General features: G+C 44.5%; 1 protein-coding gene across 1 annotated transcript in view; it reads right to left on the bottom strand.

The window, feature by feature from the left end:
* Positions 1 to 22,872, bottom strand: part of LOC142557608 (ATP-binding cassette sub-family C member 2-like) — a 63,843-nt gene that overhangs the window by 13,781 nt on the left and 27,190 nt on the right. Inside the window, exons 11-20 of the mRNA XM_075669571.1 lie at positions 21,027 to 21,230; positions 15,853 to 15,999; positions 12,975 to 13,071; positions 11,863 to 12,065; positions 7,447 to 7,623; positions 6,957 to 7,124; positions 4,484 to 4,665; positions 3,865 to 3,940; positions 2,569 to 2,779; positions 293 to 603 (exon numbers count right to left, since the gene is read on the bottom strand). Coding sequence (XP_075525686.1) covers positions 293 to 603; positions 2,569 to 2,779; positions 3,865 to 3,940; positions 4,484 to 4,665; positions 6,957 to 7,124; positions 7,447 to 7,623; positions 11,863 to 12,065; positions 12,975 to 13,071; positions 15,853 to 15,999; positions 21,027 to 21,230 — 1,776 coding nt within the window. The remainder of the gene's footprint in view (positions 1 to 292; positions 604 to 2,568; positions 2,780 to 3,864; positions 3,941 to 4,483; positions 4,666 to 6,956; positions 7,125 to 7,446; positions 7,624 to 11,862; positions 12,066 to 12,974; positions 13,072 to 15,852; positions 16,000 to 21,026; positions 21,231 to 22,872) is intronic.

Raw genomic sequence — 22,872 nt, forward strand, 5'->3', positions numbered from 1 at the left:
AAATATGTAATTATGTAATCAGAAATTTCCCAAAAGTTTCTGTCAGAATTTCATTCTTTCTCTTTTGGTAAAATCAGCGCAATTCACGAGCGACATTTAATGATGGAGAAACCCTTCGGTTCATCTGATGATGTAGTTATTGTCTCTCAGTATAACGCACACAAAGTAGCCATGAACTATCAGGACCATGTACGAATTCTTTAGCGTTCGTAGCGTTGTTATCAAATAAAGTTACAATATGAACTTTGCACCATCTTTCTACTTGCTACGCACGGATACGTGGCAGACTGACCATTCCGTATCCCGCCAGTACGGTGACCACTGCTGTGACGCCCAGCACCACGGGCGACTGGGTTCCGATGACCGCTATCTTGGCGACTGTAATGAGAATGTTCTGAACGCTTTGCTTGGCGCTTAGAAACGTTCGTGAGTCGATACTGTCGATGTCAGCCGAGAAGCGGTTCACAATCCTCCCCTGCGGCGAGGCGTCGAAGAAGGACACCGGACTGTGCAGCACGTGGTCCAGCATTTCATAGTGCAGCGAGCGAGAGAGCCTCTGCGCCGACATGCTCAGCAGAAAGCTCCCCAGCATGCGGAGGGCCACTGCGCGGGGAAAGGGTTGTGACGTGGCAGTAAGGATACGCTCACCTGGCGGTGTCACCCAGCAGCACTGATAACTGAACCTGCAAACATCTAGGGAAAGTCTACTTGACCCCACTTAACCTTACTCCACCCGATAGGACATTGTAGACATTTTATGCCGCATCACGTAGGCGTGTTATTTAGAAAGCACGTTCGAAAAGTGCCCTTCCACGCATCTAGTAGTTAGAGCGTTGTAACATTCACCAGCTCAATTGAAAAATCTTCTGGAGATCTTCTGCAAATATGAAATGGTGACAATGCCTTTTCATGGTTATGAAGATGTAGGATATCAAGATACAATTTATAGAGAAAAGTGTTACGCTGCTGCTGATGAAGGTTAAGACGTCGACGAGGGCGCATCGTATAGGCTGCCGCATAATAATGTACTGTCATGTGCTCTGAAAAAGCCAACCTTGCTCCTTTTACCTTGGGAAGTTAGGAAGCGAGCCCACTGAAAGAGCCACTTGTGCCGCAAATTTAGCCATAACAATAAAGAAAAAAAAACACCTACCAAAATGAGAAAACATTGCAAATAAAAATCCATACACTAAGACGAAAAGCAGAGCGAAAGATAAAGTGCGTGGACCTACAAATCGTTCTGACATAACACATCTTCAATATTCAAACTCGTTCTCAAAGGTGAAATAAGTACTGCAGAAATATATGCGTAAATTATGTTAATGTGAAACACATCCAGACAAGCACTAATGCTCACAAAGAATCCCGACATTGCCCACGCGAGAGTGCCGTAGACCTTTCAGGGCTAGAATCAGTTTTATGATACATGATTAAGGTCTACGTACTTTCCACACAAAGAAAAAGGACGTCTACATAGAAAACCTCTCGCAGGTCACATTGTGGACAGTCGATGTGATAGTGTTCGAAAGTTCACAAGAGTAGATGCTTGGGCTTGTCCTTTCCTTTGCACTTCGAGGAGGCGGACACTTCGAGGCGACATCAAAGCGTAGCTGGTTGTAAGAGCGTATCTAGTGCACTGTAAATGTTGCAGATTCACTGAGAAGAGATGCATACAATGTCAGTAATGTAGTGCGTGGACAGCTTTGAAGGTAGTCGCGTGAGTTAGCTTTAGCAATCTCACAAGAGAGCTACAAAGCGTCGTATGGATCGTTCTTACGTGACGTCACGGAGGTGGCCTTTTCACTGTGCTAACACCCAAACGCGGCGGCCATGGTGACGAGAGCGCATCGTATTACCACGCGTATGATTGCTTTGCCTTTGGACGGGGACCGCTTTCCACCAGATTACCACAGATCTGCTGCATGGTGCAAGACGCGTCTACTTTGCCAGATTTCTTGTTTATGCTGATTCTGAACGTGCTAATGCTCCACGATGGCGGCCAATATGGCGGCCAATACGACCTCAATGCAAACCATCAATCGCAAATAACAGTGTGACTGGGTCTCCGAAGCAGCTTTAAACTGATGGAAAATCGGCCATTTACCGTGGCACGTACATTCAGCAACAAAATTTCACAGAGCGAAGAAGTCTTCGTGATTATGAGATTCTGTACGATGTCAAGAAAGACAGCCCATAGCATTCCCGTCTACTGCACGCTTGAGTGTGAAGAGGAGGTTCTTTAACTAGTATAGACTGATTGCATTGACGTCTCGTGGCTACCATCTTGGGGTACTGGCAAGTCGAGAAGATGTGTAAAACAAAAAAAAAATGTGACAGCAAAATAACAGCAATAACGTGACGAAAAACAGTCCTTTTCCAAAATAAAAACAACGTACGCGTGATAATACGGTGCACGACGTCATCGCGGCCGCCATGCTCGGGTACTGCAACGGTGAGATATTGCCTCCGTGACGTCACGTTAAAGCTATCTATATGTTAACTTTTATATACACCTGCAATTACCTAGAATGCGGCATCCCTGTAGCTGGCTAACGGACGCTAGCTTACCGTCTACGATGCACATAGACACGAGGACTTGAACCCAGGGCTGATCTTCCGCTCCTGACGCGGCGTCCGCATGTGCCGCCGTGTCCGTCCATTCCTTGATCCAGATCTGCTCGAAAGCGAAAGCGCAAGCTCCTGCTGCGAACACGAGCACTGCGATGGGTCCAGGCCACTGGGCTAATCGCAAGAGGCTGCACAGAAGCTGCCAATCTGTCTGAAACGAAGAAGAAAGGAAAGCTTTAAGTTGTTCTTCGCTCCGTCAGCGTCACTACGGAAAGGCTGACGATGCAACAACAATGGCATAGAACGTGACAATGTTACATGCCTAGAGTTTCCTACAATTACTGCACGGAACTCTGGCGGTGCGATCGTTCAGCAACCATGGGGATGATGGGCAGTACAGGGATTTCTCTGATCTCCGCAGGCGTTTTTGTGGTTTTATTACCCTTTATGTGGGCCTAAATTGGCCTGAATTTCAAAGACAATTATACGTTTCTTAATGCAGCGAGTAATAAGGCTCTGCAAGTATGCATAATCTGTGCTAATTGCAGTGGCTCCGCTTGTCCATGCGTAGGTGGCGTAATGGTTTCAACATCGGGCGCCTGTGCTAGAAGTTCTGTGCTCGAACCCTGCCGTCAGACAACTTTAATAATGTTTATTCAGTCTTTCATAACGCAGTATTTTCTTAACATCGATCACTTTGCAAAGTCGCGAAGCCACGTAAAGCCAGAGGGACAAAGTTTAGGCAATCCATGTACTACACATCGTTCCCGTGCTGTTTGAAGTGCCCTGCTTACTGCTCCGGTAGACACTAGCACCACAGTATGAAAATGTATGGTTACGAGTATTAGGGTGAATGGATGTTTTCTGGCTGCCGTTCAAGGATATTCGTGGTCGGCTGGGCGGGTGCGTGGCCTGAGGAAAAAGTCACGTGCTCTGGGCCGAGGGCTATCTAAACGAGTTTCGTGGTGCGTTGTCACCGAAGGCCGCTGCGCGTCTCTTGTCGAGGTGCGCCGTTTCGTCTTGACGGCTCAACAAAGCGTCACTGAACTCCGCCAGCGCGTGAAATCCGCATGAATCTTAAGAGAATCGTTGGAGGGGTATGTGGCCTTCGCGGGGCAAACAAGCGGTGCAGGATGCGCAGCCATCGTCATGCCATCGTCGTCACGCTGTCATTCCGTCGTCATGCTTCCGTCGTCTCCGCCCTGTCACGCCGTCATACCCGGTAGCCATGCAAACAAGAAACTGGCCGGATAACCAAAGAAACCTCTTCACTTTAAAAGCTTCGGCCGTACTCACTTTTGTCGATTTGCCCCCCTCTTCTTGGGTTATTCGTCCCACTGTATCATTTTCTTCCATATCCTCGCAGCCTGTGCTGAGAAGAACAAGGCGAAGGTATTTATATTGTGGCAGCCAGCCTACACACAAAACTCATGGCAGTATTCAAGGCACTTAGGTGGGCTAGTTGTTTGCGAGTATCATGAAACATAGTTTAGGACTATCTCCGATCCTGATTATCTCGCTGTGTCCCGTCTAAGATTGCGCCGTAAAAGTACGTTTCATGATATTCGCGGTAACAGTAATGCTGTGGAACAACGCCATTTTTTTTCTGGATGCATAAGACAAGAAGTCTGATGATGAAGGGAGCCCTTTAATAGCCCAACCGGAGCGTGCAGTCTACGAAGTGTACATTTTGACTCCGTACTGCATGTTCAGCGTCATGAACTTATCATCTTTTCACAGTTCTCACGTTTTCTTAACAATTCTGTGAGTATGTAGTTTGCGATCCATATATTGACGACAGCAACGCCTATAGTAACAACAATTTATGTTTCACAGTGCGAAACATGGTACTAAGACCGAGTTATAGTAACTATAAGCACTGAACAGACTGACTGTTATTGACTAGTTATCTCACCCGGTTTGATTAAAATTTTGAGCCGTGCGTTGTTGAAGAGCTTCTCCAAAGTTCTTCGGCGAGTCCGGGTCTGTCACAAGATCTTCAAGCGTGTCGTAGACTTTGATACGCCTCCCGTCAACCAAGACAAGCTTGTCCATGTGTCGAAGGTAATGTCCTTGATTGCAGACCATTATCCGCGTCTGCAAAAAATGCTTTAAAGTTGAGCAAGGGATCGCAGAACAGGAGGAGAACAAACACGGCTTGAGACTGCTGCACGGAAGCGATATTCAAATAAGGAACATTAAAATGCCACATTAAAGCCTTTGCGGCACTAACAGCGCTAAGAAAAATGAAAAATGCAGTCTAACTAGAATACACGTGCACACCCGGTAACTGATGCTACCAAACACTGGTTTCAATAATTTGCCCGTGCGCGGTATCATAACGTTGTTTAGATAACTTCCACATGTTTTTCTGTTGGCCTTTCTGTTTCAGCCTCGAAACGCTACCTTTCATGTTAAGAATTTTCTTTACTTATACTCCATATATCCTTTGTATATCGTTTTATGCAACCACAAACGCGAACTGACACTTCCAAAACAGGTGTAGCTGTTGCACTTAGTGATATTCTGGCATTCGGTTTTTCTATCCTGTGGCAGGTCGCACAATTCTAGTCCATGAGCTAGTCTACCGGGAGAGGCGCACATGCCCAAAAAAATTGAAAAGCGTGATCGACAAGTTAACAATTTTTCACTAATGATGTTTTTAGCTTATTAACATATGGTACATATAGCAATTTACAAATGCTAGCGGTTTAGACTGCAAGACATATCCGCTTGAAGAGAATTATGTTGATGGTACATTTAAGAGCTACGTGCCATTAAACTTGCGCTAGAAATGCACTGTCATTCGACTTACCGTCTTAACAAAACTTGGGTTTATGCATTTATAGCAAAGTATAACTGGAACACCAATGCATTTCTCCGCAAAATTCAGAAATTATAATATCCCCAAACTGGTGTCATCCTGGGAATTCGTTACAAATCGATCCACCTTGCGAACACTCCGCCTAGGGTTTGTAAATTGTAATGTGTGCCATAAGGTAATTAGTTTAAAACTTAATTAGTGATTTTTGCTGATTTTCGAATCTACAGTTTAATTTTTTGCAATTAATGGCCGCCTCTTCGAGTAGACCAGCTCATCGACTAGAATTTCGCTATCTGCCACAGGCAATCTTTAAAAATTGTTGCAACTGTTCGCTGAAACAACCGTTATATAAAGAAGTGTGCAAGCGACCTAACCTCTAAGGTGCCACGTAGGGTACGGTGAATGAGTCCTCAATTAAAGAGAGGTGTTCATGAGAGGGATATACGTATAGCTCAGCCACACTAAAATCGAACGAGATGTTGTGTACTGAATGAAAAGGTTAAATTGCAGTAAGATATGAAGAACGGAGAACGCAATAATTAAAGAAAGTGTCCACATAAACGCGATGGAGGCTGCAGCAAGTGTCATAGCCTTCAATGCGAGAAGTGAGAACGTCGTTACGAAGCGCAAAGACCATTTTCCAGGCGTGCGTACAGATGTCAGTCAGCAGAAGTATCCTCAAAGCAATAACATTTGTGCCAACACGATGGATACAGGAAATGCTTACAGGATGAGCGCTACGTAGCGTTCGTGCAGTCTGTCGTGTTAACGCTACTGTATTTGCTTCCAATATGAACCGACTAGCCCGATAACAAGTTATGCAAAGCCATCCATACTCTTCCCTCGTTCTTTCTGGCCTAGGCTGACAGTCAGAAAATAAACTGTCTTCTCTCAGCCACAAATATGACAAGCTGGGGTTTCGACTGTTCCAATGCTAAATGAAGAGGCATTCGAGATGCCCCTCCGAGCCAGAGAACACGAAACCGAAAACGTGTATTCAAGCTATGAAGACAGTGTTCCTCACTTGGTCGAGCTTTACTGTGCTAGTGTAGTTCACGTGTTATTCTGGGGGAACTTCAAGGAGGAGGTCGGCGGCGGGCGCGTGTCAGGGAACGGGAAGGAACCGAATGAGTCAGCCCTGAGCGGATTTTATTAGCTTGAAAATCATAGCGAAGTTGCCGGTAGTGTGTAGGAGGCCCTTGAGAATAGCGCTTTTGATGTTGACATAAAAATTACATGGCACTGCGCTCCCCTTCGCAGAGTAACAAGCAAGAAACGCGAACAGCAAGGTAGATGCGATAAGGAAAGCAAGAAAACAGAAAGGCTTCTACAGTACCTTTACTTTTTCATGATCACCCGACACATTGTGTTGGAACAAGCGCAAACTTATCGAACATTCTGCACTACTAGACGCAAGGCAACATATACATTACTCCTTTGCTGATTTTTTTTTCTCGCTTAACCTGTCCCTACTGCAGGGTAGCAAATATCGTGCACCCTGATTAACATCTCTGCCGTTACTTTTTTTTCTCTTTGTATATCACTCATTAACAAAATACATCACCTTATTTCTGAGCATGCCATGGTTTCCGATGACGTCCCTGAACACCCGACTGGCCACAACAGGATCGAGAGCGCTGAGAGGATCGTCGAGCAAGTAGATGTCGCTGTTGCTGTAAACGGCGCGGGCCAAAGAAATCCGCTGTTTCTGTCCTCCACTGAGGTTCGTGCCCTGCGTCAGCGTCGATGAAAGGAAACTGCCTTCTTTTTTCATTTCGGTAAATGTCTTGATTCATTTCCTTTTGAACTCTAGTTTGTTGTGTGTTTAGAGAGAGAGAAAGGTGAGATTTATTTAGAAAAAAATGTGAAGAGAAAATAACCGTATACATTGTTATTGTTCTTATTGTTGTCGTCGTTGTTGTTGCTGCTGCTGGCTTAGCACCACAGTACCAACAATATTTATCACGCAGGCTCTGGAAGATTCCATTGGTTATGTAGTCTGCGTGGTGCCCCCGTATTTGTAGTGATTGCGTAACCTGAAGACCCAGACGTACCTTCTCGCCGACTTCGGTCATGTCTCCCGCTTGCAACTTGTTCATGTCATTCGTTAGTTGGCAGCTTCGAATCGCTTTCTCGTAGAGAACACCGTCCATCGCCTTCCCGTAGAGGATGTTGTCTCTAACTGTCATGTTGTGTATGTACGGCAACTGGGGTGCGAAGGCTACGGTCCCCTGAAAAAAAAATGCATAGTTTTGTGTTTTCACCTAATTTCCGAGTAGTTTAGTTTCAAGTAGCTCAGTGTAGCAGGTAAGTGTTCTCATATCTTTATAGCTAGCATGAAGTGACCAGCATTATTGAGGCAAAGGCATTTCTAATTCAGACAATTCACTCCCATTGTCCAGAAAGCAAAATAAAACTGGGGTTTTCATCCAGAACAAAACTGCCTTTCATAATAAATTCAGGCTGAATTACTTATTCCACAAGGATTTCAGGCTATTATACCCAATGAAATTCTTACTGCAACAGGAAACGCAATTGACCAATGTTGCAAGACGTTACAAGTGTCCCTTCACAATCCAACCACAACAGCCTTCGTTATGCTTATGATTTAAGAAACGATATACTCAACAATCAAAGCTGCCATTCTCATTATTGAGACTCCGAGCATCATTTCTAGTACTACATATAAGCAGCCCTGGTTACATGCTACACAAGTCACGTGTTTTCACTTAGCTAATGAATATATTCAGATATTCAGGCCATTGACCAATCATAATGCCTTGTTACTTTTTTATTGTTATAGTGTACCTTAACCGGATATGGACGGCTGGATGCGGGTTTACTCAAGCAGTTCACTGGGCAAGTGCTGTTTTTGTACCACTGTCGTCTTTTTAATTACTACTCTACGTTATGTGGTAGTGCAATGGCAAATTATACAACTGTTTTTCTTCGCGCCATCACCTTGTTGTGAAGTCGTTCTGCTTGAATTGACTCAGACAAAATATGCGTAAATATGCGTTGACTGAGGTATATATGTGTGAGTGTACGACACTTCCTGATCATGAGACACGTAGTAACCGGCACCATATCAGGGAACGGAAATGCCATTTATAGTTGGTGAAAATATTTTAAGAAGCATTCGTTATTGCTTTTTTCCATTGCTGTTCTCAATGTTTTTGACGTTTTAAGAATCCCAGTTTTCCTGTCATGTATCCCCCTTGGCATGCGTTTAGTCAAACTCAGGGACGTGACGGAACAAATAAAAATGCGCACTTCAGAAAGGTAAATGCAAGAAAAAAGGAGCAACTATGCGTCTCAGCGATCACGAATCCTGTATGTTGTGCTGAGAAACAGCGTTTTCTTCAGATTTACAAAAGTACTGTAGCTCAGATCGACTAACGAGGCTCATGAATAGTAAAAAAAAAAGCTCGAAAACGAACAAACGCGGCAAAGACGACCACACGAGTGCTCTCCTGTTGCACTGTGCTAGGTGCTCTTAGACGAGAATAATATACTCGGAAAAAGATGGTGCGCGATGGCTCCTGAATTGCTTGAGGCCTTTCAAATTCACCGAAGTCGCCAAGAATCCGTCTGCGGTACATCTGTTAACCCCTCCCCCCCAACCCCCACCCACACCCCCAAAAAATTTAATGCTGTCATGCTGCAGTGGTGCGGAAGCAGACACTGCCAGAACGTCAAAACTGTGAATGAGGAATCGAGCTCTTTACTGCGTGAACTTGGGCGGAGAAAAAAAATTGCTGCAGAACCCATCTCAAGGTTACTGTCGACGGTAATGTGTTAGCACTGAATCAATATAGCGACACAGCGTATTGCCGCCGTCAAAACAATATATGTATGAGGCGTGTACTGCAGCGGGATTCCTCTTTCAGCTTCCCTAAGAACACTAGGCGCCATCTAGCGCCGCCACCACGAAGCCTGCGCGTGGCCTCCGAAATGCATGGCGCCTCAAACACGCGTCATGTACCAACCGGGCTTCTCCATTGCGCTTCTTTCGGAACACGCTGCGCCGTCTAGTAACACTGATGCTAAGTCCGCGCGCAGCCTCCGAGACTAGAAGCGTGGCGCGCCGGTGCCTGCGAAAAATGGGAATTGCTCTCTGGTTTGCCGGAAACCCAAGTTAGCGAGAGACTCATTGAAGTGCGGGACATACCTGGTGCATTCATAGCGCGGGTCGCTACAGCGTTTATGGGAAAGGCGTTCATTTAAAGGCTGCACATACCTAGTGCATTTGTTGCGCAACCTGATTATGCGTCGGATTGCTGTCCTTGAGGAGCCCTCGAGACATGAGTTGGATTCCGCCCAGTATCGGATAAATTTAAGGGATATTTTTTTGTGATTGCAGAGTGGCACGTAACCAGTGGCACATACCTAGTTACCCAAGTTGGCTGCAAAGACATTTAATGACGAGCGGCAAACACCTACTGGTGTTCACTAGAGACTAGCACAAACCGAGGGGCCCATACCCAGTACTCCAAACCGGCAAGTGTGAAAGTGTTTCATCGAACAGCGGTGCCTGCCCAGTACCGCACCTACAGTGACCCATGTGAGCATGAAAGGGGCTCGTTCAAGAGCAGCACCTATGTACACCTGACACATACTCAGTGACCCATGATGGTACGATGGTTGGTTTAGAATCCAGTTGCCTCAGCACAGCAGCCCGATGCCCTTTCTATTCGACCACTGACGTAGCTACTGACCCAGATAGGCGGGAAAATGGTCAGATAGATAGATAGATAGATAGATAGATAGATAGATAGATAGATAGATAGATAGATAGATAGATAGATAGATAGATAGATAGATAGATAGATAGATAGATAGATAGATAGATAGATAGATAGATAGATAGATAGATAGAGAGACAGACAGACAGACAGACAGACAGACAGACAGACAGACAGATAGACAGATAGATAGATAGATAGATAGATAGATAGATAGATAGATAGATAGATAGATAGATAGATAGATAGATAGATAGATAGATAGACAGATAGATAGATAGATAGATAGATAGATAGATAGATAGATAGATAGATAGATAGATAGATAGATAGATAGATAGATAGATAGATAGATAGATAGATAGATAGATAGATAGATAGTAAAGTATCCAAAGAATGCGAATGCATTAAAACAAGCACACGCAAAGCATAATCACAGCGGCGAGCACCATCGGTCATCGAATTGTGCAAGAGCAGGTCTAGTGCTCCGGCTATTCATGTCCGTTGCACACCTTGCACCGAGCTAAAATTAGCGAGTGTCAGATACGCCGGAATAATTTGCCACCATAAACCTCGCAGCCGGTTGTAAACGTTTTGGCTCTGTGACACGATAAATTAGCTCGTGTAAGTTTTCTTATTGGCGAGACCAATAATTTCCGGGATATTTTGGTGCTTCTTTGAAAACTACTACGATTTCGTTAGTTACTCTGACTACCTACTTCATTCCGTAGTCTATATACAAAATCTTGAAAACTTAGTTTTCATAATTAGATAATGTGACCAATTCGAAATAAAATACCCATGCGAAATTCAGCTTCTTAACAGCGGCTAGCCGTTGAGAATATAATGTAGAACCCATCTCAGGATAGGATTAGTATGAATGTAGCAACACATCGTATTGGCCAACGCTGAAACGCGTCATGCGTGAGGCGGCTACTGCGGCCGGGCTCCTATCTCGCGCTTCCCTCTGGACGCGCTGAGCCACCTAGCATTGGCGCCGCGAAGTTCACCCATGGCCTCCGAAATGTGCGGCGTTCCGGTGCATGAAAACGCTGAGAATTGGTATTCCGCTGCCCGCGTGCATTCGTGGGGCAGCGCTATAGCGTCGGGCTGCTGTGCTTGAGGAACACGTGTGATGCGGGCTCGATTCCGTCCTGCACTGGAGAATCTTTAAAGAATATGTTTCACTGAATGGCTTCATGAAAGAGGCTAGAGACGTCCACACCGTCTCTAGCCTATGTCTGTCGGTACATACATACATACATACATACATACATACATACATACATACATACATACATACATACATACATACATACATACATACATACATACATACATACATACATACATACATACATACATACATACATACATACATACATACATACATACATACATACATACATACATACATACATACCGCAAAGTGTGAAGTTCCCCAAGAATCCTAATCGCATTAAAACGGTGACTGGAAAAATCTAAACAACGTAGACGCTCGTCAGTATATTGTGATCAGCAAACACTTAGAATTCCGCTTGTGATTACGATTATTAAATGACTAAATGCCAAGGTTATATATATATATATATATATATATATATATATATATATATATATATATATATATATATATGTGAACCATTTTTTGGGGCTACAAATCCAACTGTCACAGCAAGGAAGGTCGAGCCCATTTGAGGCCCATTTCATCGAGATCGTACTCACCGTGTACGTAACTTTGCCGCTGATGCGGTGCATGTCTCCCAGTATCGCCGCTAGGAGCGACGATTTGCCGCTGCCAACGAAACCTACGATGCCGACCAGCGACCCGGGCTCCACGCTTAGGTTGATGTCATGAAGATCAGCATCTGTTTTCACATCGTCGAGCTCACTCCATGCAAAAGTGCACTTTTCCATCCTCACGGCACCTGAATAGGGTCAGTCGATGCTATTTCAGAAAATAGCATCTGTGCTAACCTAAACGAGAATGTGATAGGATACATTCAACCCCTCAGCAATAGTAATCAGGGAGTGACGCTTCAATCAAAGGCCTCATGTATTCGTGAAAAGGTTGCCGATCACTGCTCGCTTATTAAAGCCCTGCAGAAAAGGGTTACAGAGAGTACTGAGCCTACCTTACAACATATGTAATGTATAATGCCCATGAACTTAGTGGTGTAAAATATTTGAATGGTTGCACTAATTCATAAGGAATTTCGCAAGGGTATTTTATTTTCAAATGGTCACATTATTCAATTATGAAAACTAAAATTTCAAGTTTTTGATCATAGACTACGGCACGAATTAGGTGGTGAGAGTTACTAACGAAATCGTAGTAGTTATCAAGAAGCACCAAAATATGGTGGAAATTATTGGTCTCGCCAATAAGAAAAACCTACACAAGCTAATTTATCGTCTAACAGAGCCAAAACGTTTACAACCGGCTGCGAGGTTTTATGGTGCTAAATTATTCCGGCGTATATGACACTCGCTTATTTTCGCTCAGCACGAAGAAGAGTATGTTATTCGCACATTGTCCTTGCGGTTTTATTTTTGTGTTCACGCTACTCCAGGAGGACAATTAAAACTGGCGCTTGTACTAACTTCATATCTTCTTTCCTGGTATACATTTTCATAAGCACACAAAGCGGAGTCAGCTTTCTTGAATGGTTTCTTCTCAGCCTAAATATTTTCGTTCTTTCTTAAAGGATCAGTAGCTTAATCCCCTGTGTTGCTGCGAAGACTGCCCTGTTGCGAATTTTTTTAAGGGGGTAACTTACACAGAACGAATAACACGACAGTACCATTTTTGCTGCTATACTAAAGCGGTACTTTACCTGTCTTTGAGGAAAAGTGAATGATGGAATCATTTGTGTGTTCCTCTTGCTCCTCTGATGTGCAGAAATCACTAATTCTTTGAAGCGACAATAGTCCCTAGGAAAGTGAAAGTTAAAATGAAAACATCGGAAATCGAAAACGAGTTGCTTCTCGGAAAACGCCAATAATCTGGACAAGCAGCGCAAATAAAGCTCAGCTTTAGAGTGTGCCAGTTTTATCTCGCTATACAGCATACAATCATCAAGAGACACATTTGGGCTTAAGAATGGCGCCAAAAAAACATAATAAAGCGCGCACATGAATGACGGGACCCATATGGCTCCATATGAGTTTCATGTCTAAATAATCTCGTGTTGAGGCACGAGAAACCTTATAGGAGCCTCTCATGTTCCCGCATGAGCCTATACGATCGATGTATAGAACACTGAAGAAAGAAATATCGGGCCATGCTATTTCCTTTTTTTCTTTAGCGCCAGCTGCTTAGATATCCTCTAGATCTTAGTTCCTCAGGACTCAAATAAAGTTCTTGTCATCTCATGTCAGCGCAAATTGCTTGTCAACACGAAACGCACTAGAGCTGCATCTCGTGTGTGGCTCACCTACGTGCGATTTACGTAACATTGTTCAAAATTTCTAATTCGCTAAGTCGTTGGGAGGCTGTACCTCGTATGAAGCACACCTGAGCTTTGAACAGCATGCAATTTTACCAGTTGACTATCATTTAGGACACTGTACACGCTTTCCTAATTTAAAAATGCAGGAAGCATTCGTCAACATATTGCCAAATATTTAGGTTCAATGACTTCAACGATACCTTATTTCGCCACAAGAAAAGCAGAAAAATATAACCTCTCCAATGGTATTCACAGCTTGCTTAGAGTTGGAAGCATTAGAAGTAAGGATCAACGGCTAATATCTCAACAACCTGCGGTTTGCAGATTGCATTGCCCTATTCGGCAACGCTCGTGATATCTTGAAACAAATGATTGAGGAACTTAGCCAAGAAAGTGTAAGTGTAAGGTAGGAAATTAGTATGTAGAAGAAAACAAAGGTAAAGTTATATTGTGTGGCAAGAGAACGAGAATGCGTGATTGGCAGTCAGACATTTGAACCTGTCCAGTAGTACTTTATGTATAGGCATATTACTCAATGGGGGGGGGGGGGGGGGGACCCTGATCATGGGAAGTAAACTTACAGTAGATTACAATGGAATAACGAAGGGAAAATAAGCGCAGTGGAGGACACCGGAAAATTAGGTGGGGTGACGAAATTAAGAAAATTGCAGGCGCAAGTCGGAATCAGCTAGCGCAATACATGGTTCATTGGAGACCACTGGTAGAGGCCTCCGTCCTCAGTCGACATATTATTATTATTATTATTATTATTATTATTATTATTATTATTATTATTATTATTATTATTATTATCATTATTATTATTATTATTATTGAAGTACAATTGCAGCGGAGTGCGGCAACTGTGGCCAGAAATTTTACTACAACTGCAGTTAAAAGCTTGGAGCTGGGCTTGCTGTGTTTGTCCTGGGTTTTTCCATCCTTTCAGCTCAGCCGGCCACGTCCTCACCGTCAGATCACTTCTCCAACCTGAGCTTCACTTTTTTCCGCAACCACCACTGATATGTAAGCTCATGATCCGTCGGCAACGTGTGGTTCGGAGATGGACATACTGACGAATGACACACAGAGAAGGAATATCACAAATGCAGAGAGCGGACTGAGGAAAAAAAATTGAACGAGAAGGAAAGAAAGGTGATATGCAGTGGGACTCGTCGACGTGACGGCTATGCTCAGTGCTGTGTCACACACGGTCGCTCAGACTGGTTGCCTTCACGAATCGCAGCAGCGATTCTGCCGACGTTTTGCGCAGCTGTGATATGCGAGACCGTGGTTCCAAGATCTTTTCCGATGAAAAGCGTTTCCACCAAAAGGGTTTAGAGTGGTTCGGAGTGAAAGCCTTTCATTTACAATGGACGGGCGGTAGAGCGGAAAGTGTGCTTCGGCTAACCGCTGCGCTCTTGTGCAGCTATCGCACATAGTCATTTGCACTGGGTTTCGTGTCGCTGAGACTTGGAGAGTGTAGGCGCCTGTAGATGTATTTCACAGAGCCCAAGATGAAACACTGTAACGGAGACGGGCAACAGTGTGTTGAATTGCAAAGCAGTTGTTCTTGTGAAGATGGCGGTGGATTCAACTACCTAGTTTGTTAGGGCTTTGGGGAACCAGTCTCTGGGTTCACTGTATGGTCATTACAAAACCAAGCAACCGACCAGGTGGTAGTGTCCACTTCAGCTCGTAGTAATATCGGAGAAATATTAGGGCATATTTGTAACCAATTTTCAATATCCATCCGAAGGTAGACCAAGATGTAGTTACTCTGAGCTAGGCAATCGGTTTTAATTGTGACAAAGAATAATCAACCTGCGATAGACTATACTAAAATACATCTGGAGTAATAGTGGCATAATGATGGACAACACACAGAAAGAGACAACATTAACACGATAGAACAATGCATGTTTTAAGGTTCGATGGTTTGCTTACGCGAAATGAATCTTAAGGACCGTTAATGAACGAATAATCAAACTGATAATAACGAGCTTGATGGCCTCGGCCTTCACCTCATTCTGAAGGGTATATAAAAAATATCCATAAGGTCGTCTGCTGCTGTAGCATTAAATGAGGCCCCGAGTCTGAATGATTGCTACAGTTGGCTCTTTTTCTTTTCTTTGCTATGCAGATAATTTTAACTTTATCCAGCTCCCTTTTTCGTCCGTTAACAGTTTCCAGTTTTCTCTTATCGCCGTGCTTTCGGAGATCAAGAGAGCTATACGTGAGTGCGCTATCAGTAAGTATTCACCTGGGTCAAAGTCCTCAGTGACTGTCCGTAGCTGTTCATGCAGAGGTCCGTCATGTACAGCAGCGACACGCACGAGAAGGACAGCGCTGGGGTGAGCACGGTGCCGGGTTCAAGAGCGTACAGCGTCGAGAAGAGGATGATCATGAGCTGGAAAGATTGTTTTCATTCCATTTACGATTTCATAAAGGCCCAGAAGTCATTACACAAAGGGGGTCTACAATCATGTTATAACATATTTTCGAGAAAGAACCGAAAAGGAAAAGAAAGAAAACAAGATGGCCAAAGTATTAGATCAAAACAAACCGAAACTTTAGTAATAAAAAAAAATACAGCAGATCCAGGGAGTTGGAATCTATATACAGTAAAAGTTTGTGTTTGCATAAAGGGTCGGAACAAGTGTTTGTGTTTATTTAATGTTCGGACAAAGTCACACGGAAGGCTTTATTCAGGCATTGTAGAGAGTCTAAATGCCGCCGCCGCTACCGCGAAAGGATCGATGGGTGAATGGATGTGAATGGACGGATGCTACGAGCGTCCCCTTTGAAGCAGGGCTGAGGGTTGCGCTACTAAGCTCTTGTAATTATTTTCCCTAATGTCCTACCTATATTTAGAGAAAAGAAACCAAGAAATTTCCAGCATCAAACTTTCTGAACCACTATTGGCAACATTGTTTTTGTACGCCTCCATTGTTTGTTGTCTCCCTAGTTTCTTCCAGAAAACTTCCTATCACCTCTAATAAATCTATATTGTCGATATGTTCACTTTGGTTTCAAGGAGGCCACAGGAGTATAAACAGACATCAGAGCAGATATATTCCCATTCTAATAAAACATGTTCCATCGGCTCCCTAGCTTTACCGCAGCAAACACACGCTCTTTCTTCCTTAGTTTACTTCGCTTTATAAGTGCGTGTTCTAAGGCATTCCGATCTCGCTTCGAAAAGTAAAGAGCTTCCCTGTGAGTAATCATAAATTGTTTCTTTCCTGATTTCGTTTATTCCTCTTAGGCGGTTAAGCATAGCAGGTTTCTTTCCCATTGCCGACGCTTATGAAATTGTCTCGGACTCTCTGACTGCGTTTGACTTTCACAACTGTCATTTTACTTACTATACCGGTCGCATATTGCTGGTGAGCTTCCTAATTATTTTCCTCCAATGTGACAATGTTTTTCCTGCACAAATATGAATACACTCTCGCAACTCATTCAACTTCTTCGATATTCTTGAGTCGTTCTTGAAAATCAATTTTCCTCTGAGTTTCCCTCACTTCATAAATTGTCCAGCTCATATCAACCTGCACAGCTTCACTTGTAGTCTTCCCGTGAGCACCGAATGTGAGGCGTCCCAAAGATATTTGTTTGCCATCGAGTCCTCATTGTACCGCTGACTTCAAGCAAACAACTGTACATACAAATGTAATTCCTGGAATAATTACACCATTCCACCTATGCCGGAGTACCTCATACCTATTGTATCCGAATAGCGCTCTGTGTTTTATTATGGCGCATTTCTCTTCCCCTTTGATGTTATTTGTTTCCTGTGTTTCCATATATCTATTACCCCTGTTTACCCATGCACAACTGTATTTGTATTCTTTTACCCGAGGTATTTCGTGGCCCTGTATTGATACTGTATGTTCACTGTTTTCATTGAAAACCATAAAACCTCATTTTTTAACGCTAAATTTCAATCCTAATATCTCGACTTCCTGTTCACAGATATTGGAGAGACGTCGCATATAACTTCGAATGTTAGCAAGCAATGCACTGTCGTCCGCATAAAACAAACCTGGAAGCTGCTGCTCTACATATGTGCCCGCCTATTTGTATGAGAGATTAAACCTGGTAGTGATTATGTTGGCGAGGGAGACGCAGACGTCGAAAAGCCGTTTATTAGATCAAACGGCAGCACAACTTATGACGCGACACAGCTTGGTCGCCGAGATTTTAAAGGCAACAGCCCTAACAAAAGGATGCGCGCGCATATTCGGCGCACTGAACAGCAAAGGGACAGATATTCATCACAGGCGCATTTCCTGCGATTACAACAGGTTCCCTCTAGCACCCTTTCTATCCTCACCATGTATATCATAAACAGCAGCGGGGATAAAGGGCACCCTAGTCTTAGTCCTTTGGGGACATCAACTTTCTCTTTGCTCCTCATCGCTGCCCATTCAAAGCAAGCGGTATTTTCTAGGTAAATCTCCATCAAAAGCTGTATACAGTCGTTGCCTAAGCCTTCCCCTTCCAGAGTACAAAATGTTGCGGCCTACGTTGTCATAAGCTCCGGTAATGTCTAAAAAAGCCACATATAAAGGTGCTCCTTTTTTATATTTCAATACACTGAATAAGAACAAATAAGTTATCACCCAGACGTCTATCGATTCTGAAGCAATTCTCAAATTCTCCCAGTATGCCATTATTCTCTGCCCATGCTCGCAGTTTTAATTTAATCGCCTGAATTGCCACGTAATGGTCAAACGTCTATACGAGAGAATTCTATAATTGTTCCCCTTACTTCAATAAATTTAATTCATTCTACTTTTCGCCATCTGGTATTCGCCTGTCTTGTAACTTTCTTTCTACTTCTTTCAACAGAGGTTCCTTACTTTTTGGTCCAAGTTCAATAATCAGCCTAACGGGAACCTCATCTAGCCCTGTGGTTGTGCGCTTAGGAATTTTCTCGTCCGCTTTCTTCCAGTTGAAATTTCTCATCCCCAACTCCTGTTCCATCTGGTTCTCGTTCACGCTCTTTTTTCCTCAAAAACTACCTCGTTATTGCATTGAAATGATTCGGCATCTATTTTTCAGAAGCAATTTAATGCCGCCTTCCCGTACAGTTTGTTTCCATCTTCGTCTAGGATATATTGTTGTGCGAGACTTCCTGCCTAATAAGTTTATGTGGTTCCAAAATATTCTAGGTGCAGCCTTCTTTATTTCTGACAACCAATGGATGGGTGGATGGATGGATGTTATGAGCGTCCCCTTTGGAACGGGACGGTGGGTTGAGCCACCAAGCTCTTGCTTATATACTGCCTAATGTCCTATCCAAGTTAAGAAAGAAAAAGAAGAAAAAAAAACACCACTATGAACTCCCACAACCAAATCTTCCGACACCCTATTGCGAACTTTGCTTTTGTACATCTACGTTTTTTCCCGTTTTTTTCTTCAACCAATCTTCCATTCGCCTCTTACTAATCTTTACTGCGGACATGTTTACTTTTCCCCTGCTCTCGCTGAACACAAGGGCTTCAAGGAGGCCAGTGGTGCCTAAATCGATCGCCGGGCAGATATATTCACATTCTAATAATACGTGCTCCATCATTTCCCCAGCTTTACCGCAGCCCCAAGCACCCACTTCTTCTTCCTTCTTACATCTAGCTTTATAGGTGCGCGTTCTGAGGCATGCTGATCTCACTTCGAAAAGCAATGAGCTTCCCTTTGAGTTATAATAAATTGTTTCTTTCCTGATTTCGTTTTTTCCTCTCAAGTAGTTACTCACGGCAGGTTTCTTTTCCATTGCCGCCCCCCATGAGATTATTTCAGCCTCTCTGACTTTCCGCTTGGCGTTCTTTGTTGCTGTGCTGCCCACCCTACAGGCCGCATATTTCCTGGTAAGCTTCCCAGTTCTTTTCCTCCACTGTGAATCAATGTTTCTCCTGTACAGATACCTCAACACTCTCCCAGCCCATTTGCTTCCTTCCATATTCCTCAGTCGTTCTTCATACTCAATTTTACTGCGAGCTTCCCTCACTTCGAAACTAGTCCAGCCCATATCACCCTGTACGGCAACGGTGCGCGGAAGAAGAGCCATCTGCTGGTGGTGCAAGGAACCTAGCGGAGCGCGCGGCGCGCGTCTTCCGCTGTGACTTCGTTTGCCTATTCAGCTAGAGAACAGCCGTAGTAAAATGCGGCAACAGAGGGTTCCATTACGGTGTGCCCAAGTAGCAATAAACGTATGGAAAAAATTCACAGGACCCAACGGAGATTATTGTCTACGTTGAGCGATATCTTTCTGGTGCAATCTCAGCTCAGTGTATACACGGAGCGAGGCGACACGCCGGAATGCCGACGGCTGGACATGCAAGATCGCTGCGCATGCGCCACGTTCTAGCACGACCCATCCTCAGCGTTCAGGCTCGTTTCCTCTCTACACCTCTCATTGTTGATGCGCAACTACGCCAGCGACGCAACGCCCGCACGAAACCGGCAGGAACGCCAGCGCCACGACCTGGCACACATAAGGCCCCTTAAACTTCGTAAAGTAACGACACTCTCCTCCTCCGTCTTCACTCCTCCTCATTTCTCCTCTCTTTCACGCTCCCTCCTCGACCGTGGTGCCGCCTACACTGCTCGAGCGTAGCAACGGCGGCAAGATACGCTCCTCGCCACTCCGTAGACGCTTCTCGAGCGAAAATGGCGCTGATGCACGGCGCGAGGGCCCACGTGATGCTATTAGGCCAATAGCGACGCGGTGTCGGCCAGAGTGCGCGAGGAGGAGGAGGCATTCTTCAAAGCGTGGCACTACTTTACAAAGTTTAAGGGGCTTTAGGCACACCAGCGCTCGGCCACTGAGATCGCGGGCTGCGCGGGTTGACAAGAGCCGCTTGATGTCGCAGGCCATGCACCGGTTTACGCAACACCAGCCGATCTTATCAACCCGACCGGCAACGTTAGTGTCGGTGCCAAACCGAACGCTCCTCTGCTCCCTGGAGGGAGCTCTCCCCTTAGGCTAGACCATTTCAAGCAAACATCTTTCATGGGTTTGATCACTTGCTGAACTAGATTAGATTTTTCTGTCTTTCAACTACGCCTGTCTCATAGAGGCAATAAGCTACGACGTGGTAGCTTGCATGTGACGTCACGGATGCAGCTTCTCACTGTGATGGTTCTCCAATATGAGGTCTAGGATAACCTCAGTATCTCATATTCACTGCCACGGATGACCTGCTTCCATAGAGGAAGGAAAGCTTAGGAGAGGCCCCTACCGGTCGTGTGGGAGTTGGAGCTACGCGAGACGTCAACAGACGCAGCTGCTCACCGTGCTGGTTCACCAACATAGAACCTAGGATGACGTCAGTGTCAGCCATCTATATTCAACCAGGCGAAGAATAACACTGAAGAAGTGCCCCGCGTTTTGCAACAGAATCCCGTGCCAACGACGAATGAGGCACTCACCACTGAGCTGGTGGAGCTGTAGATACAGTCGAGAATGGCGTCCAGTAGGTTGACCCTGAGGAGCCACTTGAGCTCCACATCTCTCAATCGGAGCACATTCTCCTGCAGGGCGTCTTCCCACGCATACATCTTCACTACGCGGATGGTGGATAGCATGTCGGTCGTGACCTTCAGCCGCTCGTCGCGGGCTTTGATTACCTTTTGCTGAAAAATTACTGGAATGAGTTCTTTTTCTTTAGAACATTTTGATGAAGCACTCATATGAAGGAGAAAGCGTCAAGCGAAGCGGCGCACTGTGCGATTTGCTTGCTTCTTGCAATTAAGCACACTTCGGCGAACTACTTCGCTGTCCATCACTTGTGGATACAGCAGCCTCCTGGAATTGCTGAGCATCTTGTAACGTAAAGGTAAGAGTTTTGTAGCACAACTACAGACAGCAACGAACACCTGCAGAATCCATGTAACAACTGCATATATATATATATATATATATATATATATATATATATATATATATATATATATATATATATATATATATATATATATATATATATATATATATATATATATATATACTCTACTTTCCACTTGTACCCACTCCTGCCTTGGCCGCTAATAGGCAGTCGGCAGTATTTGATGAAACAAAAAAAAAAAATAATTTTACCGACGCCATTAATAGCATGTTTTAGGTATCTCAAATATCTGAATTTAGAAGGTTTCCCGGCAAAGATACACGCACACTCTCTGTTCTTTCCCCTTCACATGGTGTAGGATAGCCAACAAGGTGCGTCCATAGTAAACCACAGAGTTTCTCACAATATTACCTACAGGGAAATCTGGCGCTGCTGCACTGTGGTGTGCATGGGAATGCCGGTATACTGTGACTTCGGACTGGCATCGTTCTTGGAGAGCCAGGCAAGCACCGTTCCGTCTGTCACAATGATTCATTTTCTACTAAAACAGCACGTAAAATGCAGTTTTAGCTTTATTATTACACAAAGAGATGTTTTGTTTAACTATGAGAACTTGTTATTGCATCTACAATTATATATTACGTAAAAAGTATCAGCGGGCCGCTGAAGTTGGAGGACGGACGACAAGATTCGCGCTCGCTTTGAAACAGTTTATCGTCCTTTCTTGCTTTTCTTCCCTTGATCATGCATTGTAGGTGAGTAAGCATGTAATATGCGAGAATAGAAATATTTCACGAAGGTTTTACTTTACCAACGCGTTGTTTGTGTATCCATACCCGCGTTTTAGACGAATCCTGCTACAACACCAGCCAACACAAGCCTTGCAGACACATATACCCTCATTCCCAGGACGGCACAGCACCCCTTAGGAAACTCCCATAGAAAGTGGCGCCAGATTTACCTCTAGGTGTTATAGTGAGAAGCTCTATGGCAGCAGGGGACGAAAGGCGACAGAGAAGAAGAGTGGAGGAAGTCCCCTTGAACCGCCACCAGATGGTGCTCACGACCACGCATCCACGGCAGCGGCGGTGCCGGCAGTCCGGGGGAAAGACGAAAAAGAACCAGAAAGATGGAAAGAACGCCTTCACGCATAGCGTTCGCCGCAGGCGTTCCCCCGTAAAGATTACCGTTGCATAAGCTGCAGTTGCCGGGAAGCGGCAACTGTGTAGCTGGTTTATATACAGCGCCGCGAGTCGCGGCTCTGCCAGTCGGTGCGGTGATCGGTGCGATACCTCAATATATCTGAAAATGAAAACACCTATAATGCTGCGTTCAAACTTCGCAGTGCAGAGTCGTCGGTGAATTTTTTTTATGTTCCCGTACTTTTGCGTACACTTCCCCTTACCCCATTGTAACGCCAAACTAGCGCT

This window comes from Dermacentor variabilis, chromosome 9 (assembly GCF_050947875.1).
Source record: "Dermacentor variabilis isolate Ectoservices chromosome 9, ASM5094787v1, whole genome shotgun sequence".
NCBI classification, from domain to species: domain Eukaryota; kingdom Metazoa; phylum Arthropoda; class Arachnida; order Ixodida; family Ixodidae; genus Dermacentor; species Dermacentor variabilis.